At 40.7% G+C, this 11,087-nt stretch overlaps 1 protein-coding gene across 1 annotated transcript; it reads left to right on the top strand.

Annotated features, from left to right (window-relative positions):
- The first annotated feature begins 370 nt into the window (after positions 1 to 370).
- Positions 371 to 6,950, top strand: mrps31 (mitochondrial ribosomal protein S31). The gene is made up of 6 exons (XM_029701659.1): positions 371 to 574; positions 3,569 to 4,507; positions 4,662 to 4,814; positions 5,086 to 5,235; positions 5,631 to 5,845; positions 6,186 to 6,950. Exons 1-6 carry the CDS (start codon positions 456 to 458, stop codon positions 6,419 to 6,421), a joined length of 1,812 nt encoding a protein of 603 aa, XP_029557519.1. The 5' UTR covers positions 371 to 455; the 3' UTR covers positions 6,422 to 6,950.
- Positions 6,951 to 11,087: the final 4,137 nt, after the last annotated feature.

An 11,087-nucleotide genomic window follows, 5' to 3' on the forward strand; every position in this document is an offset into this window, starting at 1 on the left:
TCTAAAAAGACGCTCGAGTTCCCGAGTTGTAATTCCGAGTTGGATGACCGTTCAAAACGGAGCCAGGCTATTTCTTTCTCGACTAGTTGACCAATATAATAGGTAGCCTAAACTGTTATACTATAGTAGATTGACATAGACTAGTGATTTTGCTGATTGTTACACGTCTTGTTGGCTGAGGAAAAGTAAATGTGGACAGTTATTCTAACATGTTAAAAATGCACATCAGAATTCGGTAAGAAAGACCGCACGTCTTTGCATTCTCGACTTCTTCAGCACTGGAACCATTCATCAAAGAAGTTAACACAGCCCTTGCACAAACCCCCTTCCCCTCCCATGTGGTTAATGTCGAGCGGAAACATTATTTCAAAATGTGTTTCACTACGGACAGTTTGATCGTCGCACAAGGAGGAAACGTGTATGGACGACATTGTAGGCGTTTGTGAAGAGCAATCATGTATAGAATACTACTATTGTCAGTCTGTCCGGTTAGAAATCGTGCATTACATGTGTACATCCGTGAGGCATGTTTAAGGTCGTCGAAATGTGATATAGTTTCACTCCCCATTTGCAGGTAAGTTCTCATATCAGCCTCTACAAGGTTGTCTGATGACAACTGCACAATCAAGCTACAGTAGCTAACGTTAGCTAACTAACCAACCATAGAGAGCCATAAAGCTAACTAGGCTACACACTAGTGATGGGAAACTGAGGCTTTCTGAAGGCTTCGGCGCTTTTTTCCCCCCGGCAAATTGTGGCGAAAAACTTACTCGGACCTTGATTATCTGTTCACAATGGATATTAGTGACATCTGTTGGTCAACAAATAGTAAGGCGTGAAGAGATTGAGTTTTTTTTCTCTCCCTCCACTGTTTTCGTCAAACGTTGGTTTTGTTAACCTAACTAGAATCCGTTACAATACCAGGTTTGCATTTAACATCGCGCTTCCCTTTTTCTTGCCTTCACTTGGACAATTTTTCAAAAACGGAATCTATGGCATTATTTATGCTTAAGACAGAAGCTTATACTATACTAAATAAAACAAATTATTTGAAAAACAGTGCAGAAAGTGTGGTTTCACAAAATAATTATCAATATGGTGCGTCTTAAACGGGATTTGACCTCGTACCCTCACGTCCCTGAATGTGCCTTAGACTACCTGCTAAGCGACAGGTCTGGTGGAACTTGATGTACAAAACCCGAACTGTATGGGTGGTGTGTAAAAAAACCCCGAACTGTATGGGTGGTGTCCAGTAGAGGTCGGTGTTTGAAAGCAGCTTGGAATCGAAGAAGGCACCCGAACCATCAGTGCAATTTTACAAAATGCGAGAAGTTTTGAAAAAGCTTGTGATCAAACAAAACTTCTGACATCATTGCTGACATTTCTGATAAAGTGAAACATGCTTCGGGCACACTGCTCTGAAGTTAGCTGCTTAGTGATGAAAGAGCTCTGGTATCAAAGGTAACATCACTATTACAAACTATGCCTACTATGGGAATGACCAACACCGTTGATACCAAAAATATTTATTTTCCAGATGTTGATGTTAGGTTCAATTTAGGTTCTGAATGAAAGTTAAAAGATGTAATTAATAGATGTCTATGTTTGGGCCAAATCAAGGCTGGTCCAGACCGGACAAAGTCTGAACCAAAAACCAACGTCCGTGGATGTAGAAATCAAGGCTGGTCTGGACTGAAACAAAAAAAAGGCATCATCGGCAGGCCGTGCTTACTGAGTTATAGTCTACAGCAGGGATGAGCGAATTCCATTTCAGGCAACACTGTAGGCCAGGGATGGGCAACTCCAGTCCTCGGGGACGGAGTGGTGTCACACTTTTTCCCCATCCTTAGTCAACACAGCTGACAAAACTAATTTCATTCTAAATTGAAGTTTATAATTAGTTGATTATTGGAGTCAGATGTGTTAGGTGGGGCTGGGGCAAAAGTGCGACACCAATCAGGCCCCAGAGGACTGGAGTTGCCCATCCTTGGCCTACAGTGTCACCTGAAATGTAATTTTAGGAATGCCTATCTATGTGGTATACTTACCGTTTTGTAACACCCCCCCCCCAAAAAAAAAGACGGCTGATCTGGACAGGACGAAAAAACAACGTCGTCAGTCCATGTTTACTGGGGTGTAGCCTGCAATGTCTGCCCGCAATGGAATTTTATGAATGACCATTGGCTTTATCAGTCCTGATTGCTGTGGCCATTTAAGCTCGGAATATCAGATACCCAACTTTATCAGGAGGAGTTATCCTGAGCCTATTTGCTACGTGTTTACACAGCAGGAAATGCAGAAGTGATCAGCATGTAAAAAATGTACTGATAGAAACTTGAAACCACTGATCATGACAATTTAGCCCACGGGATGGAACTCCTGAACATCAGTTGTGAGTAGCCTGATTGTCCATTCCATATTGTACCGTAATTTCCGGACTATTAAGCGCATCTGAATATAAGCACTGAATTTATTATATATATATTTTTTTAACATAAATAAGCCACACATGTCTATAAGCTGCAGGTGCCTACCGGTACATTGAAACAAATGAACTTTACACAGGCTTTAACGAAACACGGCTTGTAACAAAAATAAATAGGCTTTAACGAAACACGGCTTGTAACAAAAAATAAAAGCTTTAGTTGTCTTTTTGCACTGAGTCAATTCCTCACGCTGCTGTTTCCAACGTCTTATCATCGACTCATTAAGACCAAGCTCCCGTGCAGGAGCTCTATTTCCTTTTCCAACAGCCAGATCAATCGCCTTCAACTTGAAAGCTGCATCATATGCATTTCTCCGTGTCTTTGCCATGATGAGGGTGACAAAATGACTACCGTAATCAGAATGATGGGAAGTTTGAGAGCGCTCGATTTAATCTAAACAGTAAACAAAAGTTGTTTGACCTTAACCCGTTCGGCAATTTCATTGGTCTAATGAAAGCTTCATGCCGCCAAAAAACTGAGCACGTCAAAGAATGTGTTTTTTTTTTTAGAGAAAAAAATTTGAAAGCGGGAAAAATCCATATATTAGCCGCGTCATTGTTTAAGCCGCGAGGTTCAAAGCCTGGGAAAAAAGTTGTGGCTTATAGTCCGGAATTTACGGTATATTTTATTTTTTATTTATTTATTATATTTTAGGATATGTTTGTTAACATGTCAGCATATTTTTTTATTTGATTGTGTGCCAATCAATTAAAAAATGCGCTAATCTGAGAAACCTGCATGATGTAAAAAGTTTCTCATTACAGATTGTAATTGTTTTTGGGAAGAATTATGTGAGATTTTATGTGTTGTTGGTGGTCTTGGCCAATTTACCTCTGAAAATGCCACCGTCGCAAATCTGCCGCATAATCCTGCCTAAATGAGCGGGCCGGCCCTGGAACAACATCTCATCTTTATCTACAATAAAGATCTGATCTATTCTCACTTTGCAGCCATGTAGCAAACTATCGTACGTCTACATTGTTTCAGTACTAGTGCGGCACAATGTCTTTGAGGGCCACTGTGTCTTGCAAGTTAGAGTATTTAGCTTTAATGTTTCTTGTGCTTCTCTCTCCCTCACCCAGAGCTACGAATGGAGGGGTCTTCAATGCGTTTGGCACAAGCTCTGTCATCTACTGTGAAAAGAAAGAGGGGCCACTCCCTCCCAAGGGAGAAAATAGTGCATTGAAGGATGGTGAGCAGAAGGTAGCAGTAAAGATGGTTGGAGAGAAGGTCATAGAGCTACAAGATTATGTAAAAATGGTAGCAGAACAGAGTGAGCAGAGAGCAGGGGTGAAGATGGAGGAAGTAACAGAGGGCGTCAAAATTGAAGAAATTCTTATACAAACAGAAGAGGTTGAGAAAAAACTAGAATCGAAGGTGGAGGCAGCAAAGGCGAGTGAGAAAATTGAAGAAATAATCCAGATTAAAACAGAGGTTGAGCCAATTCTCAAGGTAAGGATGGAGGCTGTAAAGGAGAGCAAAATAGAGGAAATTCCAGTTAAGATGGATAGCGAGAAAATTGAAGAAATCCAGACTAAAACAGAACTTTTGCCCATTTCAGAAGTAAAGATGGAGGATGTAAAGAAGAGTGAGAAAATGAAAGAAATCATGTTAGCCAGTAAAACAGAGGAGGTTAAACAAAAGCTAGAAGTAACAATGGAGGTAGTAAAGGAGGGTGAAACAATTGTTGAGATCCAGGTTAAAACAGAAGAAGTTGTAGACGTAAAGAAAGAGGGAGACAAAGTTGTAGAGGAGCAGATGTTAGAGGTCAATAAGGAGCAACAACAGACAGAAGCCCCCCCCAAGGAGGAAATTCAGCCTGTGAAGAGTGGGAAGGAGAGTCTGCTGGACCTCCTGGGGGCCATGAAGGTAGAGGTGACCAACAAAAGGAAGTTTAAGGCCTTAAAGGTGCAGAGGACCTCTGAGACTGCTGCCAGGCCCATGCCAGCAGCTATGGAGAGCACCACCAGTATGTTCCAGGAGGCCACTGGCATGGCTGACTTACCAGCACCCGACCCAAGGTGAGGAGACTTGTGCTGTGGTCGACTCGTAATTTAGTTTTTTCTATCTTCTGCTGAGATCCAACTGCTTCTATTGATACATCTGTTTTCACAATAGGTGGCCATATATCTAGTCTCACCCTTCTACCAAATTCACCCTTTTGTGTGTGTGCAGTAAGACTCTGAGCCCTGAGCTGGTTGCTGCTGTCTCTGCTGCTGCAGCTACTTTACCTAACCAAAGCCAGGCTGAGTCAGAGCTGCTAAAGAAGCTGAGGCAACATGAAGCTATCGGAGAGGCACAGAAGAACGGGGACGTCAACAACATTGGGCAAGTGTCTTCTCATTTACTCTTACTAGCACTGATTTAGCACCTGTCAGCTATTTTTGAAGGTTTTAACTTGCAAGGATTGTGATTGTGTGTTTTGTTTTACTTGCTTTAGTTGAATGCACTGATTGCAGGTTGCTCTAGATACGTTTACTATAGAAGTAAAGTTTAAATGTAATTTGAGTCTTATTCCCTGGCTGTAGAGGTCCATAGTGTAATCTAACAGCTGTGAAACAAGCAGATATGCAATCTAATGAAGATATCATTGTTTCAGGGTTATCATTGCTGACATGAAGGTGGGGAAGAAGCCCAACGGCAGGCAGAACGCACGGCCGGCCAATCAGATCCGCTTTGATGAAGACGGGCGGGGCTACACCCATGACAGAGGCATCACTGCAGAGCTGGATGGTGGATTACGGAGGAGGTAAGGATAATGCCCTGGACATAGCTAGGACTACAGTGCTGAAGTAAAAATGTCCTGTCTTCATTCATAATTAAATGTCTCAAATAAAGAACAAGGAGCACTCTGTTTCTGCATATAGATTATTATTTATTGATGAGACGTTGATGAGGCAGGCTTACGTTTCGGCGTAAACGCCTTCATCAGAGTCTTGTGTAATGCTTGAATGTGTTATCCTATGGCTTCTGCATTTATTTTAAATTGTACAATAACCCAAAATAAATAAAAATCAGTCCAACTATTGCAATAATATTCTGGAACATCCAGGAAGTCTTTTAGTGTGGGTGATCTTTGTCTAGACTTTATTTAATAGTGCTTGATTGAACTTGACCCTTGTCCTTTGACCCTGTGGTTGTCAGGAGAAGTCTATTTTCAGGGAAAAGGCTGAACATCTTCACTCCGAGCACTGAACCGGAGGCAGACACAGATATAGCTGCTCCGACCCTATGGGACATGGAGTTAGCCAATCAAGTGGCCCTGTCAACCAATCAAATGCCTCGTAATGGCTTTGAGGAGATGATCCAGTGGACCAAAGAGGGCAGGCTGTGGCAGTATCCAATTAACAATGAGGCTGGTGAGTTCCTGATGGGAGTTTTTCCTCGCCACTGTACTTTTGCTCGCTCTTTGGTGTCTAGGCTGGGTTACTGGCCGGTGTAGGTCGTCATTGTAAATAAGAATTTGTTCTTAATTAACTGACTTGCCTAGTTAAATAAAGGTTAAGTTTATTTAAAAAAATATGTAAAAAAATAAATACTGTAAAGCACAGACGACTGTAGATATAAAGAAAGGCTTTATGAATGTGATCGATTTTGACTGACGGAGAGACTGAGAAAAAGACAGTTGGGGCATGATTCGACAAGTGTTTTGTTTTTCTTCTCTGACCCCAAACCCCTTTTCTCCCACCTGTGTCTCAGGTCTTGAGGCAGAGGCCCAGGTGCCCTTCCATGAGCACGTGTTCCTGGAGAAACACCTGGAGGAAGGCTTCCCACGCCAGGGACCTGTCAGACACTTCATGGAGCTGGTGGTCTCGGGCCTGGCTAAAAATCCCTACTACACAGTACAGCAGAAGAGAGAGCACATAGCCTGGTTCAGGGACTACTTTCAGCAGAAAGAGGAGGTCCTCAAGGAGGCAGAGGTTTACCTCAACTGAACTGTGATGGCAAAATTGAAGAGAAACACAATCTTTGTAAGTAATTTATGATCACACAAATGCTAACGTGGGATTTAAGGGTTGTAGACTCCTATGGCGTGACAGCCTTGTCTCAGGGCTAGGGTGATCAGTATACTAAAACAATAATGACAGACACACCCTCCTGAAAACTGTCACTCAGAGATTGGATGGTATTTTCCCATGAGAGAACCAATGGTTAACAGAGAACCTGGTATAGCCCTTAAATCGGATACACCATGTATTGCTTTGGTTGTTCAGAGACTTAACTATACACACCGTGCAATTTCTCTACCTTGACGATTCCACTGTTGGTGTCTGATCAAGGAAAAGTGTATAGCAAACACGTTGTGTGCTTCAGATGGATACGTCCTCGTGCTGTGCACTTTGTGTGCAATTTAACTATTACATACATTTAATTGACACATTGAACTCGGCACTGGAAGATTTAGCTTCAAAATAGCTATCGTTGTTGAGATGTTATTGAAATAAACACTGTTTTCAAAGTCTTGTTTGCTGCTAGGTTTTCTTTGTTTAAGACAGGTGAGACTTAGGTGTTTTTGTGTTCCTGTGAAATTCTCAGAAAACATTATTGCCCGGTCAATAAGAAATTATTAAAGGGGGTTGATCGGTTTTGGCCTAAGTAACCTCACTGTAAGCCAAACAGGATAGAGGGAGAGTGTTTTGTAGAATGTTTTTAATAGAAAGGCCTTAAGGTGAAGAGAATAAAAACATTCTCCTTACAATTGTTGTGTGAAATGTTCCTATAAACAATTTCACAGCGTTAGTTTCCTATCCTGAGATCATGATGGATGTTGTTTTTCCACAGGTCCCAGGTCAGCAGTGAAATCAGTGTTAATGTGTCCCAAATGGCAACCTTTTCCCTACATAGTGCACTACATTTGACCAGGGCCTCTATGGGCTATGGTAAAAAAAATAGTACACTATATATGAAATATTTGAGACGCATCCTAAATTTACACAGGACATCGAAGTTTACCAAAGCCAAATTGCTTTTAGTCGTATACATTTACTCAGTCATTGCGACATTATGTTAACCCGTAAAAAGTTTTTACAGGAAAGGGGGGTTAGGAGGGTGAAAAAACAATGAAAGCGAATACCTACTAATTATGGTTTTGTTCTAAAAACACTTAGCAGTTCCATTGTGTGACACGATTGGAAGAATGATAGCACTTGGCACATGATTCAATGAAAGGGAGTTGCTTTGCATCCTAAAGTAAATTCATCCCCCAATATTATTCATACCACACTTGCTTGTTAAGGGTGAAACAACATAATATAATACCTTAGGAGGCTGAATAATTTGTAAGATGACTATTTGACTTCTAAAAGACAACAAACAAATGTTGCATCACCTGTCTTAGGGAGTAATGTTATTTACCAGGGTTGGGGTCAATTCCATTTCAATTCAGAATGTAAACTTACTTCAAATTGGGTAAATTCATTAGAATTGAATCACTTTTTGACAGCATCCCTTTTGATTTAAATAAAACTTTACATAGATGTTTTCCAATAGAAGAAGTGGTCAGAAAGTGGCTTTTTGGACCTGAATACAAAACATTCAGGACATAAAAGTGCTTGTCTTCATTACTGGAAAATATAAAAGGTTGAGTTTGATATAATTTACAAGCTTATTAAGTGTTATCAAATGATTTTATTATTTATTGAAGACCGTGTTTTATTTTTATAAAATGTCAACTTTTTAATGTCAATTAACTAAAAATGCATACTCAGATTTGTTTTCTTCTCATATACACGTATGTTGTAGCTTCGACCCTATTTCAAATCTGAAGTTGTGTTGTGCCTGGTTGAGTCAACTTGTTCTTGAATACAGGGTGTCATTTAATTCATAGAAATAGAATTCATAGAATGGACCTATCCTTTCAGACCAGGTACACCAGCTAAATTCTTTGTGGTAGTAATTAGTAACTTCTAATTACTACCACAAAGATTATCACGCACTGTTGAATGCCAACTTAAATGGTCATGTTTATTCTGTTATCTATAGGGAGGATTGTCAGTATAATTTTAAACCGATATTCCCATTCAAGTCAACATTCTCTGTGTGGACCTACAACCAGCTTTGGTACCATTTTGAAACTGTACATTTTAGTTGTATTCCCATCTTAGTACATTTATCAGCCAAAAGATGACACCCACCCTGTATTCAAGAGCATGTTGTCTCAACCGATGTTGTCTAAGCTACAACCTATGTGAATATAATTATTTTTTAAATGTTAAATATGAATTGATTTATTGAATGTTTAGGATCGCCGTAAACTTTTTCTGCCGAAGTTCCCAAAAGTGTTTAGTTATTGACGTGTATTTGGCCCATGTAGCCTACAGTTAGGCCCTAAATCTTAAGCTTAGGGGAGAACTGTGATGAAAGTAACACTTTTTGGCCTCCCGAGAGGCACAGCGGTTTAAGACACTGCATCGCAGAATTGCGGCGTCACTACAGCCTAGGGTTCGATCCCAGGCTGTGTCACAACCGGACGTGACCGGGAGTCCCATAGCGCGGCACACAATTGGCCCAGCGGCGTCCGGGTTTGGCTGGGGGGGGGGGAGCTATTTGTGGACTAAAATGTATCACATTATAGCTATATTAAACAATTTTTTCCTCTTTTTAATGGGAATGTAGATGTTTTTCACAATTTTTAATTACTATTCATGCTTAGCCCTACCAATCAAGTGCGGTCCTTGTCATGTGCGCTCCTCGTGTCTTGATAGAATTAGCGTCTTTATTCTCTTCACAAATGGCAAATTCGTCATGCTTATCACATTTCCATGGCTTGACATAAGTTAATTGACCCCCAGAATCATGAAGATATATTTTTAAACACTAACCTGTCGATTTTAAAAACTTATGTTGGAAGCTGATCCATCAAGTCAATTGATTAAGGCATAATTCTGATGTCATATGTAATTTTCAAACAGTCACTTGTTGATATTTTGCTAAGTAAAATTATAAAAGCCACATGAAATAGAGACACAATGGCCTCTGCTTATACGTTTATTTAATTTTATTCCAAGTTTACATTGTAACTTTCGTACCACTCGTCTCTCCTGTAACTTCTCCCAGGCTAACACCCAATACTAGCTAGCATGATACTTGAAACCTGTGCAGTCATTTAGTCACTAGATGTGTTAAGAAAATAACATCGGTTTGGAACCTTAAACTAAACACAACTCTACAACTGAAAAACACTTCTGGGTCTTTTTTTTTTTTTTACTTACATTGATCAAAACCACTTTTTGTTTACTCGCAGCGAGGTCATCCACATTAGGAACGTGTTTACTTCACTACATCATTCTATGTTGTTATCTGAGAAAATGGGCTTGCTTCTTTTGCCCCGTGTTACTTTGTCCTGGCTCTGCGGAGAAAAATTTCAAGTTATGAAGTTCATTTCCAGTAATTCTACACATACTGCCATGAGGCGTAGAATTTTTGTTTGCTGTTTTAAACCATTTTTTTTCTGGATTTCTACACATTATTCCATGGTGTGGAGAGAAAATGTTGCAATTTTAGAGCTCATTTCCTTAAATTCTCCACATTTTGCCATTACTGTTAATATAATATTTGAGCTAGTGACTAACAAAATCAATGGGGGCCCCCTTGAGGTCAGGGCACCTGGGCATGTGCCCTTCCTTCCCCGTCGGTAATTCGGCCATGATTACGACAAGTTTAAATAGCTGGCTAGATTAATTACCTATCTAAAACATGTTAGCTGATATGGGCTAATTGAGTGACTCTTAGTGACTGACATAACAAGTGAAAAACTTCCTGATGCACAACCAAATGTACTATTCTAACTCTCAACAGTAGCGGCCTTGGGGGCCTTAAGCGACCACTTGTGTCGCTTATTCCTAGGGCGTAAGAGACTCGTAACTGCAGGTTATGAGTCAACCATCACAACATAGTAGGTTCAAAAATGTAATCTGGGAATTTCCCACAAGGTGGCACTATTGTGACCTGAAGTGACAGCTCTGTTTTCTGTCACCTGCTGCTCAATCACTAGAGCACATGTTCCAGCTTATTCTTGTGCTTGATTTACGATGACAGACAAATACTGTGTGCACAAGTTTAAGGACCAGACACAAATACAGGTACAGATGTCAAACACAGGGTTACTATTTTAGCCAATGGTGTAATTGCCTGTGTGAGGGCAGTAGAGGTGACGGGGATAGACGGGTACCACTTGAAGGTAGTTTGAGTCCCAAATGACTGATACGTCTTCCCTACATAGTGCCCTACTTTTGACGAGGGCTCTATGGGCCCTGGTCAAAAGTAGTGAAGTAGTTAAGGAATAGGGTGCCATTTGGGACGAAGACTGAGTCTAGGCAGGGTTATGTGGTCAGACAATTGCTCAGCAGTGGTAATGTTAGGCTCTAATGAAAGATTGTATACTTCTGAATTCTGAGTCAGTCACCTACATTCTAGCCAGTGGCAGTCTGTTTATGCTATCATGCAAACTCATCATGCCAAACCATGGTGCTCTTGCCAACTCCATTGCTTAACAACAGATCTGGGACCAGGCTACCTGTATTCCTATCCTTTTGTGTTTTTACTCGCCTGTCCTCCCTCTCGCTGTCTTGCAGAAGACACCTTGCCACCAGACTACTATGA

The sequence above is a fragment of the Salmo trutta genome, chromosome 19 (assembly GCF_901001165.1).
Source record: "Salmo trutta chromosome 19, fSalTru1.1, whole genome shotgun sequence".
Lineage (NCBI taxonomy): Eukaryota > Metazoa > Chordata > Actinopteri > Salmoniformes > Salmonidae > Salmo > Salmo trutta.